Source organism: Halichoeres trimaculatus, unplaced genomic scaffold (assembly GCF_033239565.1).
Source record: "Halichoeres trimaculatus isolate MK-OKI-2021-1 unplaced genomic scaffold, fHalTri1.1 fHalTri1_scaffold_12, whole genome shotgun sequence".
NCBI classification, from domain to species: Eukaryota; Metazoa; Chordata; class Actinopteri; order Labriformes; family Labridae; genus Halichoeres; species Halichoeres trimaculatus.
This window is the reverse complement of record NW_027437190.1, coordinates 28,253,627-28,271,683: the sequence shown is the minus strand read 5'-3', so window position 1 is coordinate 28,271,683 and position 18,057 is coordinate 28,253,627. Positions and strand designations below refer to the sequence as shown.

The 18,057-nt window shown below is 39.0% G+C and overlaps 2 protein-coding genes across 4 annotated transcripts in view; one reads left to right on the top strand and one right to left on the bottom strand.

The window, feature by feature from the left end:
• Window positions 1–1,884: 1,884 nt before the first annotated feature.
• LOC141800393 (sodium channel regulatory subunit beta-1) lies at window positions 1,885–13,212 on the bottom strand. Its single transcript, XM_074682890.1, has 7 exons — window positions 12,991–13,212; window positions 11,147–11,330; window positions 5,771–5,940; window positions 5,238–5,472; window positions 2,444–2,603; window positions 2,119–2,172; window positions 1,885–2,010 (listed from the first exon to the last, which is right to left on the bottom strand). The coding sequence occupies exons 1-6, from the start codon at window positions 13,138–13,140 to the stop codon at window positions 2,127–2,129; spliced, it is 945 nt and encodes a 314-aa protein (XP_074538991.1). The 5' UTR covers window positions 13,141–13,212; the 3' UTR covers window positions 1,885–2,010; window positions 2,119–2,126.
• gramd1a (GRAM domain containing 1A) overlaps window positions 11,332–18,057 on the top strand; it is a 42,044-nt gene continuing 35,318 nt past the window's right edge. The window contains exons 1-3 of one of the 3 annotated variants that reach the window (XM_074682886.1): window positions 11,332–11,478; window positions 12,614–12,717; window positions 15,862–16,974. In XM_074682886.1, coding sequence (XP_074538987.1) covers window positions 16,508–16,974 — 467 coding nt within the window. In that variant the 5' untranslated portion in view covers window positions 11,332–11,478; window positions 12,614–12,717; window positions 15,862–16,507. Of the gene's footprint in view, window positions 11,479–12,613; window positions 12,718–14,383; window positions 14,771–15,861; window positions 16,975–18,057 lie in introns of those variants that run through there. The other 2 variants (XM_074682885.1, XM_074682887.1) reach the window with 2 other exon arrangements.

Sequence of the window (18,057 nt, the reverse complement as noted above, 5' to 3'; positions counted from 1 at the left end):
ATGTGATCATTTTATCTAATATGGACCTGGACACATTATACTTGCCAAAAGTTGCTGTTAACCCCTTACTGCCTGAATTAATTAACAATTACATTTTGAAATTCTTTCTGTGTTTTGGGGTTCTTACAGATGCTAACTAGAGTGGAGACTCTATATGCTCCCAGAGGCTCAGATTATAGAAAACAACAAAGTCAGTTACCATAACTATGATGACAACACACAGTTATACATTTCAGTGTCACCAAGTGATCATGGCTGTATACAGGGTCTGGGTAAATGTATTGAATAGATAAATGATTGGATGAGCCCAAACTTCCTCCCGCTAAACAAAGATAAAACTGAGGTTGTTGTTTTTGGAGCCAGATCAGAAAGATTTGCAGTCAGTGAGCAGCTCCAGATATTAATGTTAAAAACCACACACCATGCCAGAAACCTGGGTGTAATCATGGACTCAGACCTGAATTTTACCAAAAACAACAGTGACTTTGTAGTCAGCCTACTATCACTTAAAGAATGTGTCAAGGATTGAAGGACTATTGTGTCAGCAGGACCTGGAAAAACTGATCCATGCTTTTATCCTCAGTAGACTTGATTACTGCAACAGCGTCTTTACAGGTCTCCCTAAAAAATCAGTCTGCAGCTGGTTCAGAACGCTGCTGCTCGAGTCCTCACTAAGACCAAGAAAGTGGATCACATCAGTCCAGTTCCGAGGTCTTTACACCGGCTTCCTGTTTGTCAGAGGAGAGTCTTTAAAATACTCCTGTTGGTTTACAAAGCTCTGATCTTTTGATTTGGTATGAACCATCAAGACCACTTAGGTCTTCTGGATCGGGTCTGCTTTCAGTCCCCAGAGTCAGAACCAAGCAGCATTCAGCCTCTATGCTCCAAATATCTGGAACAAGCTGCCAGAAAAGATCAGGTCTACTGAAACTCTGAGCTCCTTTAAACCCAGGTTGAACACTCACCTTTTTACAGCTGCTTTTATTAGAGCATTTTAACAATTCATTTTAATTAAAAAAATAAATAAATAAATTGCACAATTTTGCAACTCTGCATTTAAGATCTGTTTTAACTTTTTTAAAAAAAAAATCTTATTTTGTTTTATTGTATTTTATTAATTCCAATCTGCTTCTTAATTGAATTTAAATTGTTTTCTTTTAATTTGTTCTGTCTGTAAAGCACTTTGAATTGCCTTGCTGAAATGTGCTATATAAATAAACTTGCCTTGCCTTATATTATATTTATAGATATGAGAAGTTCACCCTCTGACCAGTATGATGTGACATAGGGCCTTTGATATGATCCTTGGTATGTGTAGAATATGAATCAATAGACATTAGCAGTATACAAAGGTCATTTCAGCTGCATCAAGACCTGATGGAGGTATGTCCCAAATTTGCAACAACAGAGATCAAGGGGTTAATTGCAGTAATTTAGGTATTTGCAGAAAAACATGTATTCTGTACATGTATCTTCTCACTCGTGTGAGATAAACTAGGGAGTCTTTCTCAGCTGTAAATCAGGTATTGAGGACAGTATGAAGCATAAAATAAATGACACAAAACCCTCTTTTTGAGTCACACATATTTGGACACTCTGCGTATATTTACTCCACATGCTGTCTTGTTATCAAAGGAAGTTTAAACTGTCCAAGAAATACAAAAGTTAAAAAAAATACCTTTACATGTAATGAATTTTCATCACGTTTTTTTCTCTGTTTTTATATTTTGTTTATAACTTTAGCACTAAAGTTTCTAGTTTCCTATTCCTATAAAATCCTTATCAACAAGAAAAGCAAGAGTTCTGTTGGTGGAAAGCTTTACCTCCACATCCACAAACTTCACATCAGCGTTTTCCCATCTTGCGATCAGCCTTGCCTGCTTTTGTTTTGTGTATAAGTAAACATTGCTTATGTAAGACTGAGCGTTAACAACTCCTTCACAGAAGTCGTCTGTTGGGTTGCAGCACCACGCTGCAGAAATGAAGCTTGGCTCTTGCAGAGATGAAAACCTGGATGCAAGATGTTAAAAAAGTGAAGTTAGAGTAACAAACACGCTTTAAAATATGTGATAATCTCACATCAGATTTTGTATGAGCTAAAAAATCTGTAAAACTCACCTGTGTGTTTACTCCAGCTGCACCCCATCACAGTTGTCTTTGGATTCTAACAATCTGGAGACAAAAAAGGAAGAATGGAAAATGTTCAGTTGTGCAGATAGGAATTAAAAATAAATATTAAAATATACACACAGGTTTTTAAAATTACATTTATTAAAAACTTAATTTAAAAAAACAAAGATGTGGTAAGGACAGTTGTAGACTTGTGTAAAATGTCTTTAATTGAATGGTATTCTGTGACCCCAGTGTGCAGGTTGAATGTTGAAATGTCATTCTAAAATTAATCACTCCTGACGTACACTGCGTAAAAAGATCAATGGCTCACCCTGCCTGAGCCTTCAGAGCTTTACGGGCCTCCCGAGCTTCATTCTCTTCCGAAATCTTCTTGTAACAGTAGACCATCACCACGATGAGCCACAGCTGCAGAACCACGATCAGCACGTACATCATAATCTCTGAGATCACCGAAGTCAGCTCGCGATTGGCTGGGAAACAGGAACCAACAATGGGGCATTAACGAAAACGGATGTGCAACAGGAATAAAACTTTGTGCTGATGGAGGAACTCCTACAAACTTGGAGGTTTAGTTGTTTTAAAATCATCTCAGCGGTTTTGACAGCTGAACACATGAAGATGGTTATTGACAGGGAACCTGTTTTACAGATATTTATATATCATGGAATCATGACCCTTCAATCTCAGCCAGTTGTGCTTTAAAACAAGGCTGTGTTACAAGGCAACCACAGCAGATACATTAAAACTGCTGTGTGGAGCTGTTGGGGATCAGTTTTAGTGACCCATGTGGGTCACTGTGAGGGAAAGAGGTGGTGTTGAAGAAGGCTTTTAGCTACAGGGTGCACACCTGTCAGTCAGGAGAGCAGTGTCTGATAGTGAATCTGAATCTAAATATCCCATAAACTACTGAGTTATACGGAAAGTCATCCCTGTATAATATGTTCTGTTAGAGAAATGAGGTATTCAGACTGAGTCATTTTTTGAGCCAAGATGTAAACATTATTTTCTTTTATTTATCTATTCTTTAAAATTAATATCAGCTTTCTGATCTGGTATGTATGTGGTTTCTAGTGCTTCTGGTACCGGCTCAAATGAATGCTGGACAAACTTAGGTTTTTAACACTTTTGCATCTGAGAAACTTTTTTATTTTGCAGAAAAAACAACCTGAGCCTCAGTACCAAAACACAAATTTTATAACTGGGGACTATTTTAAAGTGATCTTGAAAAAGTCTCACTTCTAGATATATTCCTGTTCATAACGCACATTTTAAAGTGAGAGCAGAGCACCAGGCTGCGAGTAGTGCTAAATATAGCCAGCTGCTAAACTATGGTACCATTGTGCTATGTAATTACAAATACACTTTGTAATCCACTTTGTACCTGCTAAAAAGTTGCCTTGAACAAACAAATGAAGGTTGTGTCCCAAACCATTCACTCATTCTCTACTCACTACTCACTATATAGTGAATTAGATGTAATGGACTATGTTGTCCACTCAATTAGCTACATTAAAACAACATTTCGAACACCACTCACTCAGCCGCTGACAGTGACGTAATTACGCTCGCGCCACTCAAGGACGGCTGGGGATTTACAGTTATAACTTTTCTCAAACACTGCAAAACGGTATTTATTTCAGTGATAACTAATATTATACTTAGCTTATTTTCCGCAACAGTCAAATATAATAGAAACATTTTTACTCGTTATTTTTTAAACAAATAAACCATATATTTACGCGGAACATGCACAATGTTTGAGAATTACAAGGCCCAATGAATGCATCACGAGCGATGAACGGTTTAGCGGCTAACGTCCGTGTTGTTTGATTCTTTGCTCGAAGTTGTCTCGTCCCAAAGTTAAACAGAGAGATAAGTGTTATTCTCCGACAGTTTTTAATGTTGTTTCATGGTGTCTGTAATCATTAATTGTGTAATCATATTTCTTCTGTTTGAACCGCAATGCATGATGGTATATATTGCTCATATAGTGAGCATCGCTAATGCACTACTTTCAGAATCGAATACACACACACACACACACACACACACACACACACACACACACACACACATATAAATATACATATATATATATATTATGAATACGGAGAGATTTCGGACACAGCTATATTGTCAAAAAGAAGATCTGCACTAGAGGTGTCCCAGTCCGATATTGATATCGGATATTGGTCCGATATCAGAAAAAAAAGAAAAAAGTATCGGTATCGTATCGCAATGCATCTAAAATTTCCCAATATAAGCACTCCGATATAAGCAGTTTCTGTTACCCATTGGTAAATAATAAATGGGTCAGTTTTTCCTCATACCTACTGTTGCTGACCACTGTTCTTTGTTTGAATAATATCACTTAATCAAGCCTTTTCTAACATGACAGATATACTACAAAATAAGCAATAAAAGTATGCATGTTTAATGCTGATATCGTATCGGATTATTATCGGTATCGGCCAATACTCAATGCTGCAGTATCGGTATCCTATCGGAAGTAAAATGTAATATCGGGACATTCCTAATCTGCACCTATTTCATTTGCTTCAAAACAAATGCACACTTCAGCAATAGTCATGTCCTTGCGACAGTGAATACTAGAGCTCATGGGAAACAGAGTTTTTCCCAGAAAACACTAGCTCTTCCCCAGATAGTCTTCACAGCCCCTTTAGAATGTAACATTTTACCATTAAGACGTGAGAGACTATTCAAAGTGAAAAACTCCTTTCGGTGCCTTTAAGTAAAAAAGCTATCACAGCATAGTTTTCATTTGAGCGTCACTATGAGACTGGCATTTTCTTCATGACATGGGCGCCCTCTAGTGGGCCCCTGCACCCCATGTTGTGTTGATATGTTACAAGCTCGGCTTGAACAAGTTAAAATAAAGGAAAACAGCTTCTCCTACATGAGGTGTGTTTAAGAGAAGCCTTGCAGTTTACTGTTAAACTCAGTTAAAGCTTCATCATTAATCCCCATGGTACAGCTCATCCTTTGATAGTTCTTCAGCATGTTAACTCTCCTCGGGACAGGATATTTCACAGTGATATACTTTGTCTGAAAGTGAAGTTTAAATAATTCCTCGACCACATTACCTTCAAGCACTACACTGAGCTCCACCTCCTTCTCCACAGTAACGTGCTCGTTGTACTGTGTCAGGAAGAGTGTGCGGTGGATGGTGCAGCGGTATGTCCCTGTGTCATTGAAGGTGACATTATGCATGTAAATGGCTCCTATTTGAATATCAGTGTTCATTGACCCGTGCCACTCCAGGCGGTCGGTGAAGTCCTCATGAAGGATGTCTGCACTGGGGTGGTCATAATGGAAAATCTGACAGGAAGAGAAGGTAAAGCAGGCAGAAAGTGTTGTTATTTAAAAAAAAAACAATATTTTTAGGAAGCTTTTGATTGAGATGTATTTTCTTATTTTATTGTTTATCTGGCTGAAGCTCTTGGAATAATGGTGCAGAGGTTTGTGGGATCAAAGCATGACAGCTGACGAAATCTGACTCGCCTGGTTGAAGATGGTGGCCTGACACCTTTAAGGGACACCTTTTTTCCCATCTACCTGTCTGTGTGTACATAAAAACCACATTCAACTGCCCCCTCTGTGGCTTTGATGAACTCACATGCCTGAACTCCTCTTCCTCTCCCAACGGTTTGAAGTGCCAGTCTACGGTGGCCCGGGCAGAGACCTCCTCTCGTTTCTTACAGGAGATGCAGCCCAGCAGGAATCCTTGTCCTGCAATGGCCTCAGTCATTGAGTCGACCTCCGAACAGCCGCCATCACATTGAGACACTGAGGGAGAGGGAAGAGGGTGAGGAAGAGGAAGGAAAGATGAAGACACTGGAACAGATGATAGTAAGCAAGAAGTGACATTTAGTGAAGTGTTCAGAGTTCAATTTATTCTAGTTGAAAATACAGTTACTCTAACTATCTCTAATTAGCTCTAACTCTAGCATACTAATTGATCCCTCTGTCTTTCTGTTATTGGGAAATAATTAAAAAGTAAACTGAGGTGTCCCCCAGGGTTCAATTATAGGTCCCACACTTTTTAACCTGTATACGCTTCCTCTTGGACATGTAATCAGGAGACAGGGGAATCAACTTCTATAGCTATGCAGATGACACACAGCTTTACAGCACTGTGTCTCCTGATGACCTAGAACTGATTGACACCCTTATTGAGTATGGGGCACCAAATGTAAAATTTGAGTCACTATGTAATAGATGACTTTTCATGAAAATTAAGTTCACTTTTCTCACTTTTGCCTTTTTTTTTTCTTTAATTTAGACCAAAAGTCATGTAAAAAAAGAATGAACCATTAACTATAATTGTTAAAAATGCGTACACATGAGAAATATATCTAAATGTTTAATCTAAATCTAAATTTTAAGTCTAAATCTAGATGGTAGAATAGAATAGAATAGAATAGAATAGAACAGAATAGAATAGAATAGAATAGAATAGAATAGAATATACTTTATTGATTCCCCTTGGGGAATTATTTTTGTCACCCCAGCTCACAAAAAAGTGCAGTAATGCAATAACAATAAAAATAGAAGAATGATAATAGAACTTAAAACTAGAAATTTTAAGAAATATAGACAATAATAAGAAATTTAGAAAAGTAAAAAAATATTACGATTTCTGTTTTTTTTTATAGGAGCAAGATATATACTAAGATTGGATCTTGAGAATGAAAAGCACTTGACAATGAAAATTTACAGTGAGTACTGGAATGATGTGCAAAAAGGCATGTATTTATTGAATGCTTTATGTCATTACATTAAACCTAAATCAAAATGTTAAATCTCATCTAAATGTTTAGTCTAAATCTAAATGTTAAGCTGAAATCTAAATGACAGCCTATAATTAACTATTTTCTGAGGATAAGTTATGGATAGCAGAGAACTTTTTACAGCTTAATCAAACAAAACACAGATCTGCTTTTTTCAATGTATTATGATATTTTGATTTATTGTTTGACTGTTTAACATAAAGTTGGAATTAAGCTAATTAAATTATCTGTAGAGCACCTTTTAACAACAAAACTATTCATTTAGCTTTGGAAAATACCTAAAAAGACATTAAAAAACAAAGACAAAGATAAAAAAGAAACAAGAATACATCACTTTAGTGTAATAGGTTGCTATAAGGAATGTGTACATCCAATCACAACTAGTCAGGGGCTGCAGCTTTGGTTATTGGCTACTGTCAGATAATGACGAATGCTGCACAATGTGTTTTGACAGTGTCTCATTTCAGGACAAAAACTGAAATAAAGTTTTTTCTTGGCTGTTCCCGGTTAAACTGGAGCATAACGACTTGACAGAAGCGATGTGTCACCAGCAACGGAATTTAGACGTTAACATGCAAGCAGGACTGACGACTGGTGGTGCTAGCTCTGCTAACTAGTCTATGGATTAGCCACACTCAACAAGCGTTTCAACATGTTTTACCCACATACTCTGTGATCCAGTGTTGAGCTGTGTTTAATGAAGCAAAGTAAAAACAGTTCTAACTCTTTTAGGTCTCTTTTAGACTACTTGGCTGATCAGAATTAAACTTTCTGCCTAAATGTTAGTGAAACTAGGAGGTTTTAACCGTCCTTAGTCTCTACCATGCAGATTAACTTGGGGAGTTAAACTATGGAGGTGAAATTTGCCAACCAGTAAATTAAACAAAAAAAAAGAAGAAAACTATAAGAACAGAAATTTTGGACAGCTTGATTCAGTAAAACTACAATTCATTGTTTTTAAAATAAGGAAAGGAGAAAAAAAGATTTGTTTTTTGTGTATTTATGGTTTTTAATGGATCTTGGTGATTGTTTTCTTTTTTGGCAGATGAAATCTGGCTCCTCAGATGACAGCAGTTTCATTTGATACCCTAGAAAAGTATTCCAAAGCATGTACATTTTATTTTTCAGAGACTGCAGTTTGGTCTTAATGAAAGCAATAGAAATATCAAATTGATAAGAGAGCATTGGCTTCAATATGAAGCAGTCAAGAGAAATAAAGACTGGAGTCATTATTTAATTTACAACATTAATTTATATTCTTAAATGAGTTTGACCATAAATTATCCAAAACAGAGAGTAATATGTCACTAATTCTGCTAAAATACAGTAAAATGGAAACAGTCAAAAGTTCTCTTAATGATTCATTGTGAGTCTACTGACTGCAACATCTAAACAATTTATCCCTTTCTTCTGAAGTTGTCATGTTTATTTTCATAAAGCGCTGAGGTCTTTGAAAAGAAAGAAATGAGGCTCATAAAAAATCTCCCTTTCAACAGTGTAACTCCAAAGCTTTAACAACACAGAGTTTGAACAAGTGATGAATTTATACTTACCAAAAAAACAGACAACAACGAGAAGAGAAAAGCGGTGTAACATTTCCACCTGCTGTCCAAAATAGAACTTTTCTTGACGTAAACCTGCAGAGAAGTTTCCTCTGGGATTAAGATTATATTACAGACATGAAGCCTCTAGATTCCTGGTGCCAGGTTAGTCTGCTCTCTAATCCAGAATGACTGGTCCGTCTGTCTGCTCAACAAACTCACCTTTCATAAAAAGTTAAAATCTTAGAAATGTTTACAAGAAAAAGACGTCAAACTTTTTGTTTCTCCGCAGCACGCTCTCCGGCAGTCCCGTCTGACTTTAAGGCAGCTATAATTAGAGCGTGTGAATCAAGTTGAGACGCACGCTGTGAGTGTAGAAAGCTGTGCAGGAAACTTGAGCTGATGAGACCTGATCCAGAGCCACAGCAAGACGGCAGCCGTGCTTCTTCTGGTTTATAGACTGACTAACAGGGAAATATTTAAACATCCGGAAGGAGTTCTCAATCATTTAGATGAAATCTCTCAATTTCTTTGTCTCATTCATACTTTTCAATTTTTTTAGACTTCATGTTTGCTCTTTATGAATAGGAGCAGCATGTCTGTGATGCAAAGTCATCCAACATGTTTTGTTTAACAAATGATTCTCTCACAACTGAGCAAACAAACAACCAGGGCTTCAAGAGAAAGCCATGCACGCCTCACTGTTAATGTTTTATTTTACATGTGAGTGAATGTCCTGTTCTCCAGAGGTCAGAGGTCATGGTTGCTGACAGGACCCTGGGGTTAAGCCTGATGAACCTGCAGTGTTTTGAATTTTTGTTTGTGAGAAAATGTGTCAGTACATCTCTGCTTATTTCTGAGATGCTTCTTTATCTATATTATATTATATTATATTATATTATATTATATTATATTATATTATATTATATTATATTATATTATATTATATTATATCATATGTAGCTAGGTGCTGCCCTGTTGTGGCTGCCTGTTACAGCAGCTCTCTCTTCTTTGTCCGTTTCTTTTACATTTTTCATCTTTTTTTCATTATTTTTGTATTTGGAGTGGATAATTAATTTGTATGGCTCATTTTGTGGTCATGGACACCAAACTGGTTTGTCTTCAGTGATATTTTTTATTATTTTTGCTCCTACATGTAACCATGGCTGCATTGTTTACATATGAAATCAGCTGTTGGCAGCCTGTAGCATGTCAATGCTAACTGGTGCAAGGCCTGATGTTTTCCTTACAAGGTGAGGAGAAGGAGGTGAGGACGACGCGCTGGTTCTCAGGTGTGAGCTAAGAAGTGACAACATCAACCTGTCAGTCCAACAATCGTTATTGGGAACGTAAGATCTATCTCCAATAAGATGGACAAGCTAGCCGTGCTAACCCAGGGAATACCAGAAGGCAGAGAAGCATCATGCTATTCACGGACATGGCTAACGGAGCTAACACTGGACACTGGAAGAACTTCACCTGCTGTGAGCAGACAGGATCCAGGAGACAGAGACTGAACAGACTGCTGAAGGAGCTCAGTCCTGGACCCTGTGGAGGTGGAGGCTGGCTGACTGGAGAATGATGGACAAGCTGTTATCATATATTTTGTTATGGACCTTTTAGCACTTTCTATACACTTTCTTCCTTTTGTTTTCTTGATTGCTGCTTTGACTCCTCCTGAATTTCTCCTTGGGGAAAAACAAAGTATTTTCTATTCTATTCTATACTTTTCTATTCTATTTACGCAATCTTATGGTGAGCTGACTTCAAGCTCCAAATCCCTTGTTTGTCAAAATGCTAACATCAGCAGCAGTCAGGACTGTAAAAACCACAGTTAAACATAATAAACACCTTCTTTTACTTTCAATGGGAGCAACTTTCCCTTTTTCTCAGTATCAGCAGAACAAATTCCTTACATTTCCATCATATTCATCTACTGATCCTTTCACCTACTGTAATTTCTCTCTTATTCAGCTTTTTGATATATGCCATCAAAGTCAGTCAATGCCAATTTGGCCTGCTGGTAAACAAGGCCTGGAAAGTCAAGGCTGACAAAACAGACATTGACTGAAGGCCTCATGCTGCATGCTGACAACCATGACAGATAGATTCACGTGGTCCCTGCAGCCTGCGTGTCGGTGTGATGGATGTAATGAGTTGTTTTTTTCTTTTTTAAAGGGAAACACCGTGTCTCATGTCCCCTCATATTACACATGGCTCACTCTGATATAATAAAAGACAAACAGCGTTCAGGGGTAGGACATGCGCTGTTTTTCTGCCAGACAGCCTTGCGTATGTGCTTGTGTGTTTGTGTATTTTGAGTGCGTTAGAGGTCAGGGATGTTGTCATGTGATGTAACCAGATGACACAGTGAAGCACTGAGCTCTTGATAAGGGTCCTTGCTTCTTTTAACCTTGTGTGAGCCTATGAATGATAATGGCATTAAAAAAAAATCTGCAGAGCAATCCTGAAAATGACACGCATGTGGCCACAAGCGACTCAGAGGGAGACCTTGGAGCATCACTCACATGAGGGGGAAACTTCAAGGAAATGTTGACATATGATAAACCTGTGTTTACGTGGATGTGTGTGTGGGGTATATGGGGAGGTGGGCTGCCCCTCTGTGACCCCACACAAGCATACACACGGTGAGTGACACACCTCCTTTCTCGTTATGCTGGTGATGTTTTTTTATTTTTAGCCCGGATCGAGTTTCCAGTCGGCGATTCAGCAGCCAGAGGTGCTCAGCAACACAACTCCTGGTATCCTGGAGTGCTGTCTTTGCATGAGCCGCATGTGCTACACAGAGCTCAGATCTCTGCTCTGTAGTGGAGCCTGAGGAGTGCTGATCATAGGAGAAACAGAGACACGGAGAGTGAGGAGACAGAGGATGGTAAACCTATGGAGAATTTGAAATTGCAAAGTCATTGTGATGCTCTGCCAGCGATTTGAAAGGAGTCAACTGCCGCATGAAGATTGAAACTGACATTCAGGTAAAGGCAATTTCATTTAATCAGATTTTCAGGATACATAATTCAACACATCTTGATTCTCTCAGTACTATAAAAGTCTCACTTTGAAGTGTGTAGCATGAGGATATTTGTCATGATGTCTATTTTTAAAACAGTCTAGCACAAAGGGTTCACAACAATATGGAAATGAGACTTTAACAAGCAAAGTGTAGTCTGGGGATGACTAATGTAACACAGCTGAGAGAGTAGCTCCTATGCAGCGCACAGAACTGTTGGGTTCCTTTAAATCTACATCAGCTGAATTTATTACACTGCAAAAACAGAAATCTAAGCATGTGTTACTTTATTCTGTAGCTAGAAAATGCATTTTTACACTTAAACTGAGACACATTTGCCTGACAAGTCCAGAAAAATGTCTAATTTCAAGACATTTAAAGACAAAAATGACATCTTAGGGGTAAACCCCCCCCCCCCCCCCCTGCTATTAGGATAGGAAAAGTTTTCTCGTTAGTTTTCTTGTATTAAGACATATTTCTTTCCATGAAACTTGACAAGAAAGTTCTTCTTAGCACTTTGGCCGTTTTTTTTCCTCTTTACCATCAATTTAACCATAATTTTTGTCTCATTTTAAGTCCAATCAGACATTTTATTTATTCTAAAAATAAGACATAAACTTGTGATATCCAGTTTTTGCAGTGTGATCAGTAAATTATCAAACTAAGATAGTAATAAAATAAGATAATAAAATATGCTGCACTTAGGTTGCACACACAAACAAATCATTCAGTTTGAACACGTCTTCTGATTTTAATTGATTTTTCTTTGATGTTCTTAACCATTAACTCGTAACATGTTTGTAAAAGGAATCTTATGATCTCCTCTGAAGTAGAATGATATCCAAAATTTCCAATAAGGACACAAAAAGCCACAATTAATTGGCTTGAACATCTTCTGTTTTTATGTTGAAAGTGTTTTTGTACATCTATGTTAGTTCTTAGTCTATTTAAAATTCCTTATTTTCTTTCATCTACTTTGTCATATTTTATAAACTTCTGGGAGATCAATGTTATGATGATAAAACACTGTATCTTCTGTTATGTTCAAGGACAAATATACATGTCCTGCTTGATAAACATGTAATGCCTTGCTGTTACAGACAGGATGTCCTTTCATTAGCACTGCTCCAGCTGTGTCCGGGAGCCTACCTGAACAGGCTGAACTACTTCATGTTTGGAGTAATGATTCTGCCAGAGCCAATGGGTAAGATTTATGCAGCATTCACTGTCAACTTTATCTCAATTAGATGTAAAGAAATTCAATTAACGAGAAGTATCAAAGTGTTTATCTTACAACACTAATATCACTCAGTTAGAAATCTGGTGGAGCAAAATGGGGTAAAGGTAATCATGTTATAATGAAATACTGAAATGAGCCATTTCAAACACAAGAGGTCGCAGTCACACTGACCATTCATTTGGGTCACATTTCTCCCTTCAAATTATCTCTGAAATTAAGCTTAATCTGAGGATTTACCGTGTTGGTGCATGCCGGACTCTGAGTTGTTGACTTCCGTTTTATGACACTAAAGAGCCGCTGTCGATAAAAGAAACTATCTGGGTTAGAAATGTCTACATCTCTTCGGCATTTAACAACCTCATTTATCACAGGGCGAAGTGAATGCATGAGGCTTGTTTGAGTTCAGTAATACTAGATGAAGTTTAACTGTTGATTTGGATAGCGCTCGTTCAATCTGGATTTGTGTGGCCTGATGTAAACACTGGTCTTCTTCTAACGCCACATCCTCTGAGCTAGCGATGTGTCAGTCGCGAACGTTCCGACTCTTAAGGCCGATTCTTTGAGGTGAACTTTGAGTGCTGGTTCCTGTTTGGGAGTTGATTTGTTATAATTTTCTCCTCTTATTCAATGTTAGACATAATTGGACAGTATGTGACTGGACATCTGTATTTCCACATGGACCGAGGGGGCACTTGGATTTACCATGTTGTTGCTGTGGTACTTGATTTTTCTCAATCCCAATGTTCACCAAAGACTTGCCATATTGTCCCCAGGATGCTTTTTCTTTTATTTTTGATTGTCACATTTAAATTTTTATTTTGTTGCATGATTTTCTTGTCCATGTTGGTCCACTGTAAATACTTAATAGTTCATAAATGATATACAACCATAGATTGGACCTATTTGGCTTATTTTGGTAGGGTTTTGTTCATGTAATTTATAATTTATTATTTACACAATCTTCTCTAAAAGTAGAGTATATGAAAAAGGCCATATGAGTAAAACACATTTGATGAAACGAGATAGAATTAAAATACTCCTCAATTTGTCACACAACAGATGAATTTAAAGTAACAGCAGCGAACAAGGGAGTTTAAAGAACACATGTATGTATGTTTGTATGTATGTATGTAATTATGTATGTATGTATGTATGTATGTATGTATGTATGTATGTATGCATGTATGTATGTAAAAAGTTGTGTTTTTCCTTTCATAATTTTACTTTTTTTTATCAATCATTTATACAACGACGAAAAAAAAAATCTGAGGAGGCGCTTGATAGCCAAAGGCTCCTTTTTCGCCTCTATTTTTTCTCGGCAACCGAGCCAAAAGAATCAGCTCTCCTAAAAGAACTGTAATTCCCATTACTACTCTGAACAGTTATTCCACCGGACCGTACCATAAAGTTTGTAGAAGGGGGATCGGTGTGCCATGCTACCTATTGTATTTGTTTTTTCGCATACCGTTGGAGTTTGCTCTGAGTTACTTGATTTTTGTTAAGTACACCTCAGTATGATTTATTTCTCATTAGACATACAAACAAGACCTAGCTCATTGTCTTAAAAAAGCCTCTCGTAACACCCCCCTTGTACCTGGTTTAGCGCCCAACTGACTGGCTTCGTCTCTTTTCACTTTTCGACAATAAACCGTATTGTCTGTTACTTTTAAAACAAGTTGGTACGCCATAACGGCGCAGCCAAAATTGGTTATTAGCTTTAAATTTAGTTTGAAGCCTTTGTTTTATACTGGGACACTTTGAAGTGAAAATGGAAGAGGTCGGTGTAGTACTTTCTGTTCTCAAAATTAAAGGCTGCTAGTCATTTTTTGTGAGCTGTCGGCCTCCACAGGTCGGGGGCTAAAGGCTAACTAGCCGGCAGATGCTCTTTCAGGCAGCTAAGTATGTTGATGTGTTCCTGCGAAAAAGTGGATTTTAACATCACCCCCCGCACCGTCGCTCGGCTTGTTTTCGAGGCCGAGCAGGATAACAGAAACGGAGGAAACTCATCAAATGGGAGGTAGGAGTTACAACTGTTGTCCTCCGAGTCCCAGGCTGCAAAGTTTTTGTTTCTGGTGCTGTACCAGAAAAGTCCCCCGATTGCGATACGTGTACCACGGTGTTCAAATGTTCCCAAAATGAGCAATTATCCTGAGTTTGCGATGTTTTGTGACGCACTTTGAGATCAAAGTGATGGTTTGTTGGATCAAGTTGAGCGATGAATTTGGTGGCATGGGAGCATCTGTTTCTTAAGAGTGAATGTGATTCACTGAGTCGTTGTTGCAACTCAAAACTTCTCCGGTTCAGTATGTTTGATAAAGTTTTAATATGTCCTGCTTTTAATGGAAAAAGAAGGATCAGGCGTGTGTGGACCATGGAGTGAAGGCTGCACAGGGATTATAGTGGATTACTGTGGACAAACAAGTCTGTGCCAAGATTGTTCTTGTTCAAACAGATCACAGCAAACACTGTCAGACGTGCTTGGGCCCTTGCCTTGGAAGTGCCTGCTTTGAAGGCAAACAATGGAGTGACACACACACAACCCTTCCCTGTTGGAGGACACATCTGCTGTATGTTTTCATGTAAATATTGCCATGGTAGATAGCAGCTTTTAGACTTGTTACTGGCTGTATGAACCATGCATTTTCAAATGGAGTTGCTTGTGTTTGGGAATAGCTCTTTGGAGTTGTTGGTCTCTTTGCTCATAGTTTCTGGCATTCAGGTTGCACGTTTGTGGTGATTTATATCTTCAAAACACAGGGAGGAAATGTCCCCTGATGAATCCACAGTGACTTGTATAAGACACCACATTTTGGCTATTTCTGAGTGAATTGAAGGGAGAAAAAGTGCAAGTGTGTTATTTAGATGAAAACAACAAAAATGACAAAGTACCCCACTAGAAATACATTCTATTGATCCACCTTCTTCCAGAAATTCATTTGATACCAAGTCATTACCATCATAATATGATACCTCATATTCCTGGCACAGTGTCAGCAACCAGACAAAAATAGTTCTGGTCAAACAGTATTTTGTTTTACTCGGACTATTCATAGTTTGATCTAGGTCAGCCTTTTGAATGCAAAAGTTTCTGCTGTTTTTACTCCTCAGGTAGCTACTTCCAGGCACAGATCTGTCTCTGTCTGAGTCTTCTTCTCTCAAAAGATGAGCCTGATAATGCAAATGCAAGCTTGAAGTCTGCCAAAAGGGGGAGAGCAGAGGAGTGCTGAAGACGGACAGTTGAAGAAGTGCATGAAGGAGGAGGGGGTGAGACTCTTGAGCTCAAAAACACAGAAAACAGCAAGAGAGCATTTCGTTCACTATTCTCCAATGCATATGCTGAGTGGATGACTAGGAATGGATTGCCTGAAAAAGACAAAGGCCTGTGAATTGTTTGGAAGGACTCCTTGTTTTGCCACTCATTGCTGCTTCAGTTTTTGAGATGGAAGTCAAGCTGCCCTGTGGTTTCATCAGGTGTGGTGAAATGTACTCTTCAGTGTGAAGACATTTTCTGATACAAAGAGGAAATATGGAAACGTGAATCATCTCAAGCGCTCGTCACTGTTGCTTGGTATCTTTAAGCAACTCTGAGGTGAATGAGTGGGTGGCCTGGAGGGAGGACTCAGTGTGCTTATCTTTTTTCTGAAAATTGTCAAACCCATTACTGGAACATGTTGGTCAGTCTCAGCTCTGAAAGAGGCAACATGTCCTTTGTGGTGTCCACGCCTTGACTGAAAGAGAGCATCAGGCTCTGATCATGACTATGTCTTCTCCAGTGGGACCAGAAGGTATTACTCTGTCGCAGCCTGTCCCCGTCCCAACGCTGACTGTCCTGCCGCCATCCTCAGACACAGAGTCCTGGTCTCGCTCACCAAGCCCCAGACTGGCTCGCTCAAGCCGCCATGGTCGTTTTCACCGAAGCAGGACTCGAACCAAGAAGAGCCGAAATGAAGAAGAGCAGGGCTGCTCCCCTAAACGACAGTGGGGCAAAACACTTGTTATGGAGGAGGCTACAGAGAAGGGCAAATTTCGTCGTCGGAGCCCCTCGCCTTCCCCTTCTGCAGCCGCTCAGTCGGAGGGTGTAGAGCTAGGCCAGGACAACCCTTCTCAAGACCTCCTCCTGCCACCATCTCGCTCCTGGTCTCGTAGTCCTTCTCCCAGCAGGCGCTCCCGCTGGTCCCTCAGGAGTCTGCTGAGCAAAGACTCTGACTGGGATAGCTGCAGGTTAGTGTGCTGGCTCCATCCCAAAATCAGTCAGGTTAGAAAGAACATTAGGAGAGAGATAATGGGGGAAAACAGTGCCTGAGTTCAGCTTGTACTTCCTTCTTTCATTCAGCCGACAGATTTCTCTTTGCAAATAGGCTCACTTATCTCAAGGCAGCACATCAGGGTCATTGGCTCAGAACAGAGCGTCCACATCAGCAGTGCTGCCTGTCTCATGGGTGTTCTGTGCTTAGAGCTTCATAAAGTGTCAGTTAATTTACATTCAGGCCTTCTGAGAGCAGATTTTTCCGTGCAGTGCCTGACAAAGGCGCGCATGCTGGTGGGGAGTACAAAGGCCTTACATCTGACAGATTTAAGCCTCCTCAAAGTAGTGCATGAGGTCAGCTATTTTTAAACGGGCTGGAGATAATTAGCTAATGGCTAAAACTAGCAAGGACAGATAACATGGTTAAAATCCTGATTAAGTTGATTAATGGTACGCGATGATGTCAGGTGTAAAAACAGGTCAGTGGGATTGTATAATGGGACAAAATGTCATTGCTCCCCTATTCTCAAAACAAAAAATGGAGATAGACATGACTTAATTTATAGTTAAACAATTAAGTTTTAGCTTTGAGGAAGGATACTACCTTGTAAATAAACAAAGCAGCAAGGTTATATAAACTGTAAACAAAGTGAGACCGATGCTGTGACAGCAAGGGAAAACAAGAGCTGGGTCAGTCACAAGGAGCTAGAGGCGGGGCTCATGCACCATTTATCCTTCCCCTGAAGCATGACATCATTCTCAGCCAATGGGAGATGAGTATTAGTCTGATGATGTCACTCAGGTCCAATCAGAGGAGGGTCTGGGCAGCACTGCAGTGGGCTACAGAGGGCAGGCAGAGGGTGATTTTGCCTGTGCTCCATATGAACAGCTGTGCCCTTGTCTCATTTATTTACACATCATTTTATTAACCTACTCGTATTGTTTGGCTAAATTGTAGCCAATTTTACCAAGAACTGAGGTAGTATTCCCATAAAATAACAACATTATGTTATTGTATAGACCTTTAAGTAGAAAAAAATGGCTCAATGCAGCCTTAG

Excerpts from the sequence above, each read along its gene's own strand:
- LOC141800393 (XM_074682890.1), bottom strand. The coding sequence starts at position 13,140 with ATGCATTCACTTCGCCCTGTGATAAATGAGGTTGTTAAATGCCGAAGA. Across the intron at positions 5,941-11,146 it reads CCAGCATAACGAGAAAGGAG|TGTCTCAATGTGATGGCGGC; the intron begins GTGTGTCACTCA and ends CCTCTCCCTCAG. Across the intron at positions 2,604-5,237 it reads GCTCAGTGTAGTGCTTGAAG|CCAATCGCGAGCTGACTTCG; the intron begins GTAATGTGGTCG and ends CCTGTTTCCCAG.